This window comes from Columba livia, unplaced genomic scaffold, assembly GCF_036013475.1.
Source record: "Columba livia isolate bColLiv1 breed racing homer unplaced genomic scaffold, bColLiv1.pat.W.v2 Scaffold_156, whole genome shotgun sequence".
Taxonomy (NCBI): domain Eukaryota; kingdom Metazoa; phylum Chordata; class Aves; order Columbiformes; family Columbidae; genus Columba; species Columba livia.
This window is the reverse complement of record NW_027043052.1, coordinates 419,738-433,097: the sequence shown is the minus strand read 5'-3', so window position 1 is coordinate 433,097 and position 13,360 is coordinate 419,738. Positions and strand designations below refer to the sequence as shown.

General features: G+C 53.0%; 1 protein-coding gene across 1 annotated transcript in view; it reads left to right on the top strand.

Moving 5' to 3' along the window:
* Positions 1-612: 612 nt before the first annotated feature.
* Positions 613-13,360, top strand: part of LOC135577882 (olfactory receptor 14J1-like) — a gene marked incomplete at its 5' end in the record, with an annotated part of 43,411 nt that continues 30,663 nt past the window's right edge. Inside the window, one exon of the mRNA XM_065047995.1 lies at positions 613-1,074. Within this exon, the coding sequence (XP_064904067.1) occupies positions 613-1,074 (462 nt within the window). The remainder of the gene's footprint in view (positions 1,075-13,360) is intronic.

The following is a 13,360-nucleotide window of genomic DNA, read 5'->3' as shown; positions in this document are numbered from 1 at the left end:
CTTAACGTGAGCCCATGGGCAGAGGCCCTGCTCTTGGTTGCACATTTTCCAGCACCAAGCAGGGCTCCAGCCACAGTGCTGGAGAAAGTTCTCCTAGGAAAAGAAAAGGGTGTCTGTGTGTGACAGGGGAGGGTCTATGGGACTTGGTATCATTTTTGTTGCAGAACTCTTCCCTGGCTTCTCACTGTCTTTTTTTTCCTCATGACAGCGCCCCGTGCTCAGGAAAAGCAAATGTCCAACAGCAGCTCCATCACCCAGTTCCTCCTCCTGCCGTTCACAGACACACGGGAGCTGCAGCTCTTGCACTTCTGGCTCTTCCTGGGCATCTACCTGGCTGCCCTCCTGGGCAACGGCCTCATCATCACCACCATAGCCTGGGACCAGCACCTCCACACCCCCATGTACTTCTTCCTGCTCAACCTCGCCCTCCTCGACCTGGGCTGCATCTCCACCGTTGTCCCCAAATCCATGGCCAATTCCCTCTGGGATTCCAGGGCCATCTCATACTTGGGATGTGCGGCACAGCTCTTTTTGTTTCTCTTCTTGATCACAGCAGAGTATTGTCTCCTCACCATCATGTCCTACGACCGCTACGCTGCCATCTGCAAACCCCTGCACTACGGGACCCTCCTGGGCAGCAGAGCTTGTGTCCACATGGCAGCAGCTGCCTGGGCCACTGGGTTTCTCACTGCTCTGCTGCACACGGCCAATACATTTTCACTGCCCCTGTGCAAGGGCAATGCCCTGGGCCAGTTCTTCTGTGAAATCCCCCAGATCCTCAAGCTCTCCTGCTCACACTCCCACCTCAGGGAACTTGGGCTCCTTGTGGTCAGTTCCTGTTTAGGTTTTACGTGTTTTGTGTTCATTGTGGTGTCCTATGTGCAGATCTTGAGGGCCGTGCTGAGGATCCCCTCTGAGCAGGGACGGCACAAAGCCTTTTCCACCTGCCTCCCTCACCTGGCCGTGGTCTCCCTGTTCCTCAGCACTGCCTTGTTTGCCTACCTGAAGCCCCCCTCCTTCTCCTCCCCATCCCTGGACCTGGTGGTGTCTGTTCTATACTCAGTGGTGCCTCCAGCAGTGAACCCCCTCATCTACAGCATGAGGAACCAGGAGCTCAAGGATGCCCTCTGGAAACTCATATCTTAGTGTTTTCTGAAGCAATGAATTGCCTATCTGCTTCTACTTAGCAGGTTTAATGTAACTAGTTACACGTCCAGCCTCTCATCTCTATTTTCTGTTGTTATTGACATTGGTTTTGATGCGATAATGTTGTCATCCCCTTTCTAAATCACTGTCTGCTTTTATTTTATAACCACTGGTTGTGTAAATGAGGAGCCATGATCTGTGTGTATTTAAACAAAATAAAGGGTTCTGTAGTGACACTATATCACTCTGTCCTACACTATATCCTTCCTGCAAGGCCTTTTGGATCTGCAGGGACAGTTTCTGTGATGGAAGGAGAAGAAAAGAGTCCATCCTGGCAGCCCTGCCAGGGAGCAGCAGCGCTTGTTCTTCCAGAGCTGTTCTGGTTCCACTCCCACACTCTCCTTCTCATCCCTGGTGTTGGTGCAAGGCCTGAGTGCTCTGGCAGCTTGGTCACCGTCCTGCTGTGTGTCAGTGCTGTGGGCGCAGGCAGGGACAGGCAATGGGCACTGCTGTGACAGAGCTGGCCTCACAACAGCCTTTCCAGATAGAAACGTGATCTCCTCAGGGCAGGTCCAGAGGTTTATGTCTTCTTACAAAGTTTATCTCAAGAACATTCCCACAAAAGTGGCCGCAGATGCAACCAATAGTTTACAGTTGAATATTGTGTGTGTGCAGGGCTGGCACCCAGCAGTGTCCTCTCACAGCCAGGCTCCTGCCAGAGACCTGCAGGACCAGCAGAGCAGGGGCTGGGCTGTGCCCCTGTGCACTGGACACCCCATGGAAGGAGCCTCAGGTCAATCATCATCAACTGGCCCTTCACAACCACCATTCACAGCACTGGCTTCTCACCCACAGAGGTTGTTCTTCCCTCCATGGATGGACACTCAATGAATAGTTCAGCAGTCCCTGTTTGCTTTGTACAGATGAGATGCGAGCACACACATCATGTACGTGAGGTGACATGAATGTGAGCGAGCATAAACACCATCAACTATTCCTTGGGGCTCCATGAAGGTCTGTGGCACAGAGAGTGGCTTGAGGTCACATCACATTGGGATGCGACCTGAATGCAGCACTGGGATATGCATCCTTGATCTGAGGTCTCCGTGTCCATTCCTCATGGCGTTGGACATCTCGGATGAGTGCAGAGCAGGTGACACACCACAGGGTTGAGGTGTCTCCTGTCTCTTTGGAGTGGCAACAGGAGGCCAGAGGGACACTGTGACTCCTGCCTCTGTGTGTAAAAGGGACAGACTCTGTCTCTGAGCATCCCTGGGTGCATAAGGAGTCCTGAGACCAGCTCTGATGTGGACACCTCACAGAACCCTGACATTTCTGTGTGTGACTTCAGGAACAAACCCCCCTGGATCAGTGAGATTCATCTCAGCTGCTTTGGACAGGATCATTGCAAGTGCTCTTGTCTGCTACATCACCCTTGCCCTTGATTCCGCATTGTGCTCTCAAAAGTGCCCTAGAAACCAGAGAGGTTCTGGAGTCCTTAAAAAGTGCAGAACTCAGTCCCATCTTCAAGAAGAGCACAAACAGGAATGGGGAGAATAACAGTCTGGCCACCCTACCTCGCTCCTTGGGAAGGGGATGGGACAAGCCTCCTGCAGCCATTTCCAGGAATGTGAAGGACAAGGAAGGGATTGCTGAACCCAAATGGACAGGGGAAGGAAAGGCATGTTGTGTACAGGGTGTTTGCAAGGCTCAGCCATGGTCTCCTTCTGGCCAGAGTGGTGCTGATGGGGCTCACGAAGTGGATGCTGGGTGGGAAGTTGGCTGAACCATCCAGCACAAATGTCATCAGTAGTACAAAGTCCTCCGTGCAGCCAGATACTGGTGTCATCTCTCAGTGACCAACACTTGGACAACACTGTTGAAAGTCTTTATTCTCCCTTTCCAAGATATAAGAGACAGCACTTTAAGGGCCTTGAGGATGATGCAAACCTGGGTGGAGGCCTTGAGCAACCTCACCTGGTTCACCCTGAGCAGGAGTGAGACAAGAAGAGTGAGACAAGGGCTCTCTGCAAACCTGAGTTATTCTGTGGTTTGACAGAACTTTCCCTTGGAGAGGTTTCTGGAAAGAGAATAGGTGGAAGAATAGGAAAAAAAAAAAAAAAAAGGTAAGGCAGAAGAAGAGATATGGAAGGTGTTAACGGAAGTACAGGAGTTCCAGTGAGGAGTGCTTTTCACTCACAGTGTTAGTAGAAAATATATTTGACAAATTTGAACAAGGTGAGGAAGCGAGATGGGTGTCTACAGCCTGTGGGAAGAGGGGCAGGTGTAGGAATGTATAGAACATGCTTCAGTCTGGTGAGGTCCTGGGTGCTAAGGAGGGGGATGGATGGGTGTGGTATTATGAGGTCAGTTGTGTCTCAGACGCTCATAATCCAGTCAGAATCCTGTGGCTGTGAAGGGGACAGTGAGGTCAGTTCTGTCTCTGGAGGTGACAGCCCAGCAGCAGGGACATGGCTGGGAAAGAACCTCTGCCCAAGAGCCCACAGGCCCTACCCAGGAAGAGCCCTTGGAGATGGGTTGTCATGTCCATCCCACCTGAGAACATGATGGGACAGCAGCAGGGACATGGTCGTGTGTGTCAGAGAAGCTGAAAGGCCAGTGGCAGTCCTGGGATTTAGAAGATCGTGGTGGTGTTACCTCTCTCTGGTCAGGTAAAAAAACACAAGAAGCCTAACGGGTTGCGTTCCCTGCATGAAGAACAATTTTAGAGATGGTTGAGTTTTCCTCAGTAGCAGAAAAAAAACAAGAGAGATAAAAAATAGTCACAAAGTGCAACTTGGAAGATAGAGACCGGATATCAGGAGTAAGAAATGTCACTGGAAGGGCAGTGCTGTGGTGCAGGAGGTGACCCAGAGGGAGCTGGATCAGCCCATGGTTTGTGTTCCAAAGAGCAGCCAGTGAGGGTGCAGACACAGCAGTGAAGGTGCAGAAATGCTGGGTGAGAGCAGGTGGGGAAGCGAGATGGGTGTCTGCAGCCTGCAGGGAAAGAGGGGCAGGGGTAGCACCGTGTGGAACAGCCTGAGGTGGAGATGGCAAAGGGCGCTGTAAGGCTGGAAGGGACCCACAGAACCCAGGTCTGTGTCCCCTTGGCCAGGGCAGTTGTCTCTGCCACTGAGGCCCAGGAGAAGACATGTTGTCCTCATGGCACTGGGGCCTCGGTGCCTCCTTGCAGCCCCACGGGGAAGCTGGAGGTTGTTGTCCCAGTGTTGTCCTTCCCTGGGCCTTGCACACCCACATCCCACGGTCCCAGGAAGAGCCCTGAGCCGTGTGTGAGGGACAGGATCATCCTTCCCATTGCCTGGAGCTCAGGGCTTCTCCTTTCTGCTTCAGAAAGCAAACCAAGGGCTTTCTGAGCATCAGAGCTGAAGAAAAGACTCAAAGGAGACCTCATGGTGGCTACAGCTTCCTCACAAGGGGAGAAGGAGGGGAAGGTACTGATCTCTTCTCTGTGGTGACCAATGACAATACCCAAGGGAATGGAAGAAAAATGTGTCAGGGGAGGGTCAGTGGGACATGAGGAAGAGGTTCTTCACCCAGAGGTGCTGGACACTGAACAGGCTCCCCAGGGAGGTGTCACAGCCCCAACCTGACAGTGTTCAAGAAGAGATTGAACAACGTCCTCAGACACACGGGGTGACCTGTGGGGTGTCCTGTGCAGGGACAGCAGTTGGACTCCATGATCCTTGTGCGTCCTTCCAACTCAGGACATTCTATGATTCTATGAAACACGAGGTCAAAAGTCCATGTTTTCATTGTACAGATGAGATGTAAACATACACATCATGTGCATGTCCACTGTGTGCATGTGGTGAGATGAACCCAAGTGAGCACAAATGCCGTCAGCTGTTCCTTGGGGTGCCATAAATGTCAGTGGAACAGAGATGGTGTTCAGGGGTCTCTTCCAACCTGCGTTATTGTAGGATTCCATGAATCTTTGCCTTGGAGATATAAAATGCCCCAGAGTAAATACAGCAGCTCCTCTGAGGAACGTTTCTCCACTCAAACCCTTGATAGGAAATCTATTGGATAAATTTGATGAAAGCAGCTTAGTTTGATCTGCTCACACACTGGACCACAAGGAGGGTGATGGTGGGTACGATGTCGTGTGGTCACTTGTGTCTCAGGAACTCACAGTCCAGTAGGAACCAATGGCTGTGGAGGGGACTGTGAGGTCACTTCTGCCTCTGCAGGGGATTGGCCAACAGCAGGAACAGGGCTGGGAAAGGACTGTGAGGTCACACACACGAGACGAGCAATCGGGCCCAATCAGCATGGCTGGATGAAAGGCAGGTCCTGCTTGACCACCCTGATCTCTTCTGTGACAAGGTGACCGGCTGAGCAGATGAGGGAAAGTCTGTCGTGGGGAGTGAATCCGCCACACGGGCTGTGGGTGTTGTGTCCTTAGACTGCAGTAAAGCCTGTGACACCGTGTCCCACAGCATCTCCTGGAGAAGCTGCAGCTCATGGCCCGGATGGTGTATCTGTGATGGGTACAGCACTGGCTGGAAGGCATTTTGTCCCCTGGAGCCATTTGTCCCCTTCCTGTTTACATGGGCATCCCATGAATGCATCACTGCTCTACCCCAGTGTAGACAGGCACAAGGCCTTCTCCTCCTGGACCTCTCACCTCACCTGTACCACTGGTTTCTCCAGCACCCTCACCCTTGACTGTGGGATGCCCAGAACAGCCCTCCCAAGACAGTTTGACAAAGCCTTTTTTCTACACCTTCCCCACATCCCTGCTCAATCTCCTAATGTACAGTTCAAGGACCAGAAAGGTTGGGTACAAGGAAGACATTGAGAAAAATTGTCAGGAAAGCTTTGAGGTGCACAGAGAGCCCATCAACATGTTGGCCTGCTGTTCTCTTCTGAACAAGCCCAGAAGAGCAGCACAGCATTTGCTGTGTCCCAGAAACTCGCCTGGAAGGTTGGGATATGGAGAAAAGGTTTGGTCTGGGAAGGGACAGACAGGTGCTGGTGGAACTGGCTGGTGTGACCGTGAGACGTCTCTCCAACACCTCAGAAAAGTCCTGGCTCTCAGGGAGGCTGCATGGTCCTCTGAGAAAGAAAACAGCAAAAATGACTTATAATGGAATCATAGAATAATTGTGGCTGGAAGAGACCCTTAAGACCATCGAGTCCAACCATAACCTAAATCTGGCACTAAACCATGTCCCTAAGAACCTCTTCTGTATGTCTTTTAAACATCTTCAGCGATGGTGACTCCACAACCTCGCTGGGCAGTCTGTTCCATTGCTTCAAAACCCTTTCCCTGAAGAATTTAGTCCTCATATCCACTCTAAACCTCCCCATGTGCAACTTGAGGCCATTTGCTCTTGTCCTATCACTTGCTACTTGGGACAAGAGACCAACACCCTCCATGATAAAACCTCCTTTCAGGCAGCTGTAGAGAGTAATAAGGTCTCCCCTCAGCCTCCTGTTCTCAAGGCTGAACAGCCCCAGCTCCCTCAACCGCTCCTCGTCAGACTGGTGCTCCAGACCCTTCACCAGCCTTGTCACCCTCCTCTGAACTCTCTCAGGCACCTCAAAGTCTTCCTTGCCATGAGGGGCCTAAAACTGACCCCAGGATTCAAGGTGCAGCCTCACCAGTGCCCAGTACAAAGGGATGATCACTTCTCTAGTCCTGCTAAAGCTCTGATTGAATCAAGGCTTGAACACCTTGGTGTGACCAGTTGGTGACAGGTTGGACTGCAGACTCCTGAGGTCCCTTCAACCTCAGTTCTCTCATGATCCCATTGTGATGTTGGGCTCTGTTTCAGACTGGAGCAGAGCAGGCGATGATGGGGCAGGATCCACCTGTGCTGTAGGTGACCATCTAAACCAACATCTCAGCCCGTGAACCAGCCAACCCCTCAGTGTGACTCGCTCTGGGCAACGTGTGAGGAGTCCTGGGCAGGGAAGGTTCAGAGGGCATGGGGCGCTGTGCAAGACAGAACATGATCTTGGCTTAATGCTTGTAGGGCCATCAGAAGTCAGTTAATGAAAGAGTTTTCCAGAACTGGGGCTGGCTTTAGCACACAAATGTCTTCATCTCCAGGGACACAAACGCCTGGTGCCAGTGTAGATGCCCTGGGAACCCCTGCCCAGGCTCCACCTGCACTGCAAGGTGCTCTGGTCTCCCCAGGTCCTGTGTGATAGATGCCAATCCCAGGCCAGCACCTCAGGTACACTGGGGCCCTAAAATGGCCCTGGCTGTTTATGGTGAGACAGCTGATGACTGATGTCTGTCTGGAAGTGTACTAAGGATTGGAGAAGAAACACTGGTCTTCCCCTGTACTTCTATTACCAACACTCTATGATTTCATCTCCCTCGTCATTCAGGAGTTCCCACCTCTCCTGATTAAATGTCCCTGTCCAAGGACAACTTTCCAGCACTGTCTGGACGTTTGCCCTTCCCAGTGCTCTCAGGTTTCTCCTCCACTTGCTCTTTGGTCATTCAGTGGCCTCTCAACTGTGTGGTTTCTGCTTTGAGCTTCAGGGAGTTACAAACTTGCCCCATTCTTCAGAGCTCTAATTAACATGGCAGTCAACACGTTCGTTGTGTTTATTTCGATCCTCCCCTATCTCTCTGTCTAAACCAGTTCTTGTGTGGGTGTCCCTTGTGGATGCTGGACCTCACCAGATCCAGCTTACACACACAGCTGAGGAAAGTGTTTTGCTGTTTATTAAACTGATGTAGGAAAAGTGATGCAATCTGTGGTGGCCAATGAGGGAACCGGCAGACTGGGGGTGGGGGTGAGGAGCCAGGTTGTCCATACAGTGTTCCTTCCCTTTCTCCTGCTCCCTTCGCTTTCTCCCTCTGTCCCATACCTTTCGTCCCGACTTGTCTCTTGGAGACTTTGTTCCACTTTGGCCCCAAGTCTGGCCATGGTTTGACCAGTTTCCAGAGGCCTGGCTGGTGACAGCAGGGACAGCAGGCAGTGACAGGCCCGGGGCTGACAGGCTCCCCCTCCCCTAGGGGGCGCTCGGCTGCCACACCCAGCTGACACTGACCCTTTGTCACAATGCCCGCTACCGTGGCGAGGATGCGGTGACTCTGCAGGTGACAGGGACACTGCAGGACTTGGTGTCAGCTCAGCAATTTCTCACTTCCCCAAAGAAGCGGAATTCTGCAAATTGCTGCCTTTGCTCCTGAAAGGATGTCATCAGGTGGGTGTTTTGGTGTAATACACTGGAAACCAGAGCAGAAACGGGGAAATATTCCCATGAGATGCATGATCCCTGCACCAAACCACCATGACGAATGTATTGCACACACAACGCCTATCCCAAATTCTGGTTACTGCCTCACAGTCACGAATAAACAAACTCTCACAATTACTCTCAGCTAATGTTACCCTGACAACAGTATATATAACAAAATTCAGTAACCTCTGCCAACAAAACCCCCAATACAGATAATGCTTCTGTTTGCCAGGATGAAATGCTTTCATTGAGTATTAAATCAACTCCAAATCATAAGTTCTGCTTTAATATTAGGATCAAAACTAATCGGTAAATTGTAATTATTCTTTCCAGTATCTGGAGAGAAGTTTGCTTTGAGTTCCCTATTTATAAAAGAGTGATATGTGAAACAAGAAGCTGGAGCTTTTTACCAGTATATAGTGGTGGGTATATCCCTTGGCATTGTTCTGGCAAGCACAGCAAACACAGTTCCCTGATGATTTTTGGTGCAAGTTTCTGCTCTCTCAGTTTTGCCGGTTGTGTGGGTGCTGCTGATCTGGATGTCGGAGGGTTGAGGGACAAGCAGCTCCTGGGGGAGCAGGAAAGCAAATTGGAGATATTTTTTGATTTAACTTACTAAGAGGTAAAAATTGTGCAATCCAGTACTTAGAAACAGCAGGTTACAGCGTGGTGCGAACAGGGTTCTGCTCTAAAATGGTGATACATTAAGTGTCAGTTTAAACAAATTATTGGTTTCTTGCTTCCCCTGTGCGATGATCTGCTGCGTAGCCTCTGTGATAGTCTCTGTGATGATGAGCTTCTGTGGATATTAGTTTTTATCTTCAAATTTTGTTTACTTTTAAGGAATCTTTTAATGTCACAAACCCCATTGGACAGCGTGTGTGTCAAAAAGTTATGGGATATTGTGTGTGTCACAAACCCCCCTGGACTGTGTGTGCTTATCACATACTCCATTGGACAGCGTGTGTGTCACAAACCCCATGGGACAGTGTGTGTGTCACAAACCCCTCTGGACAGCGTGTGTGTCTCAAACCCCATTGGACAGCGTGTGTGTCACGAACCCCTATAGACAGCGTGTGTATCAGAAGCCCCATTTGACAGTGTGTGTGTGTCACAGACCCCATTGGACACTGTGTTTGTCACAGACCCCGTTGGACAGTTTGTATGTCACAAACCCCCTGGACACTGTGAGTGTCAGAAACCGTACTGGACAGGGTGTGTGTCACAAACTCCATTGGACAGCGTGTGTGTTAACAAACCCCCTAGACACTGAGTGTGGCACAAACCCCATTGGACAGTGTGTGTGTCACAACCGCATTGCACATGTGTGTGTCACAAACCCCCCTGGACTGCGTGTGTGTCACAAACCCCATTGGACAGCGTGTGTGTCAAAAAACCCTCTGGACATCGTGTGTGTCACAAACCCCCCTCGACTGCGTGTGTGTGTCAGAAACCACGTTGGACAGTTCGTATGTCACAAACCCCCTGAACAGTGTGAGTGTCACAAACCCCATTGGACGGTGTGTGTGTCACAAACCCCATTAGACATGTGTGTGTCACAAACCCCATTGGACAGTGTGTGTCACAAACCCCATTGGACAGCGTGTGTGTCACAAACACCATTAGACATGTGTGTGTGTCACAAACCCCATTGGACAGTGTGTGTGTCACAAACCCCACTGGAGAGCGTGTGTGTCCAAACCCCATTGGACGGTGTGTGTGTCACAAACCCACTGGAATCAGGTGTTCACTTAAAGCAGTAACAGCCCCAAAAGAAATGAAATGCTTGAAGAGAATTGTTACTGAACGCCAGGTCCACCCGTGAGCTCTGCAAGAGACTCATCGTGTCACCAGCGCTGTGGCTCATTTACCCGCAGCCTGTCTGAACTCACACGCTGCCCGCGCTGCCTCAGCTTCCCTCTGACAAACCGGAGGCGCCAGCCCCGCCGCTCCCCTTCCCGCACTCCCTGCCCGCACAGCCGCTCTCTGCTCGGCAGGGCGACCCTCGTCCGGCCCGCCCGCACCTGAAACCGTTGTGTCTCCTCGCCAACGCCCCCGCACAACAACGCACTCGAACCCCTCACTGCGCCCGGCAGCCAATCAGCGCTGAGCTCCCGCCCCGCCCGCCAGGCGGGCGGCGTGGCTGGCCAATGAGAAGCGGCGTAAGCGCGGCGGGGCGGGCGGCAGGCGGGTGGGGGCGGGGCCGTCGTCAGCGGGGACCAATGGGCGGGCGGCGCGTGCCCGCCGAGGGGCGGGTTTGAAGGCGGCGGCGGGGCTCGGGGACAGCGGGTCCGGGGAGCAGGGGCCCCTTGGTGGGGGCGCGGGTGTTACTTGGGGGTCCCTGGACGCCTGTGTCCCACGGGAGGGTCCTCGGGGGCCCCCAGGGTGTGTGTGGGGGTTCCCGCAGCTGAGCCTGCCCCACCAGGAGCTGCGCCCCTGCAGCCCATTGCCCTGCAGGCCTCTCCCCCGCCCAGTGAGTGACGGTGGGGGCGGAACTGGGGGGCCTGGGGGTAACAGGGACCCCTGGGGGGATGTGGGACACTGGAGACCCTGGGGGGATGGGGGAGGGGGTGCCAGGGACCCACTGGGTGGCACTGGGGGATGCCAGTTACCCCCTGGTGACAGCGGGGGGCTCCTGGGGATCTTCCGGGGACCACAGTGTGGGGTCCCAGAGACTCCGTGGGTGTTGGTGGGAAGGGAGCCCTGGGGCCCCCTGGGGTGATGGTGGGTGGCACTGAGGGGACCCTGGGGTAATGAGCATGGCTCCTGGGATCCGTGGGGTGACAGTGGGGAGGTCCTGAGGTCCTGTGGTCCGTCCTGGGAACCCAAGTATCATAAGTGGGGGGGTCCCAGAGACCCCCTGGGTGATGGTGGGCGGCACTGTGGGGTGTCCTGAGGACCCTGAGGTGATCGTGTGGGGTCCAACAACACCTTGAGTGGCACTGGGGGGCCCAGTTACCCCCAGTATGACAGTGGGGGCCATCCCTGAGACCCCATGGGTGACAGTGCGGTGGTCCTGTGACCCCTGGGCATTGGTGGGTGACACCGGGGTTGGTGTTGACTATGTGTGGGCGCAGGTGCTGGGTGTCCCCCTATGATGGGGTGTCCCCTATGATGGGGTGTCCCCCTATGATGGGGTGTCCCCCTATGATGGGGTGTCCCCCCTATGATGGGGTGTCCCCGCCATCGTGTGTCTCTGCCCCCGCCCTGCAGACGGACCTTCACGCTGGATGACTTTGAGACTGGGTGGCCGCTGGGGAAGGGCAAGTTTGGGAGTGTCTACCTGGCATGGGAAGCATGAAGCAAAGAGTATATTAAAAATCCTACAGCCTTATATCTCTAAAGAATTCATTATATTTAGCGCTCATCTACTTAAGTTAAATGGTTAATATTAGACTGAAATTGGGCTCATCCGCTGAGCTGTGAGCAGTAAAAGCATTGCCACACAGCTCACTGATTTAGCAGGGAGAGCTCACAGTGGCTCACCCAGACTGTCGTGTTTATAGAATAAAGTGGTTGGCTCGCAGTCAAGTTGCACACAGCAGGAAAAGTCTGCACAGAACCCCCTGCGCCAACAAACACCCTGCGCCAGGGGGTTTGTGACACACACGCTGTCCAATGGGGTTTGTGACACACACACTGTCCAATGGGGTTTGTGACACACACGCTGTCCAATGGGGTTTGTGACACACACACTGTCCAATGGGGTTTGTGACACACACGCTGTCCAGGGGGGTTTGTGACACACACGCTGTCCAATGGGGTTTGTGACACACACGCTGTCCAATGGGGTTTGTGACACACACGCTGCCCAGGGGGGGTTTGTGACACACACCTTGTCCAATGGGGTTTGTGACACACACGCTGTCCAGGGGGGTTTGTGACACACACACTGTCCAATGGGGTTTGTGACACACACACTGTCCAATGGGGGTTTGTGACACACACACTGTCCAATGGGGTTTGTGACACACACGCTGTCCAATGGGGTTTGTGACACACACACTGTCCAGGGGGGGTTGTGACACACACACTGTCCAGGGGGGGTTTGTGACACACACACTGTCCAATGGGGTTTGTGACACACACACTGTCCAATGGGGTTTGTGACACACACGCTGTCCAGGGGGGTTTGTGACACACACACTGTCCAATGGGGTTTGTGACACACACGCTGTCCAATGGGGTTTGTGACACACACACTGTCCAATGGGGTTTGTGACACACACACTGTCCAATGGGGTTTGTGACACACACGCTGTCCCATGGGGATTGTGACACACACACTGTCCAATGGGGTTTGTGACACACACGCTGTCCAATGGGGTTTGTGACACACACACTGTCCAATGGGGTTTGTGACACACACGCTGTCCAGGGGGGTTTGTGACACACACGCTGTCCAATGGGGTTTGTGACACACACCCTGTCCAATGGGGTTTGTGACACACACGCTGTCCAGGGGGGTTTGTGACACACACACTGTCCAATGGGGTTTGTGACACACACACTGTCCAATGGGGTTTGTGACACACACGCTGTCCAATGGGGTTTGTGACACACAGACTGTCCAGGGGGGTTTGTGACACACACGCTGTCCAATGGGGTTTGTGACACACAGACTGTCCAGGGGGGTTTGTGACACACACGCTGTCCAATGGGGTTTGTGACACACACACTGTCCAATGGGGTTTGTGACACACAGACTGTCCGGGGGGGTTTGTGACACACACACTGTCCAATGGGGTTTGTGACACACAGACTGTCCAATGGGGTTTGTGACACACACGCTGTCCAATGGGGTTTGTGACACACACGCTGTCCAATGGGGATTGTGACACACACACTGTCCAATGGGGTTTGTGACACACACGCTGTCCAATGGGGTTTGTGACACACACACTGTCCAATGGGGTTTGTGACACACGGACTGTCCGGGGGGGTTTGTGACACACACACTGTCCAATGGGGTTTGTGACACACACGC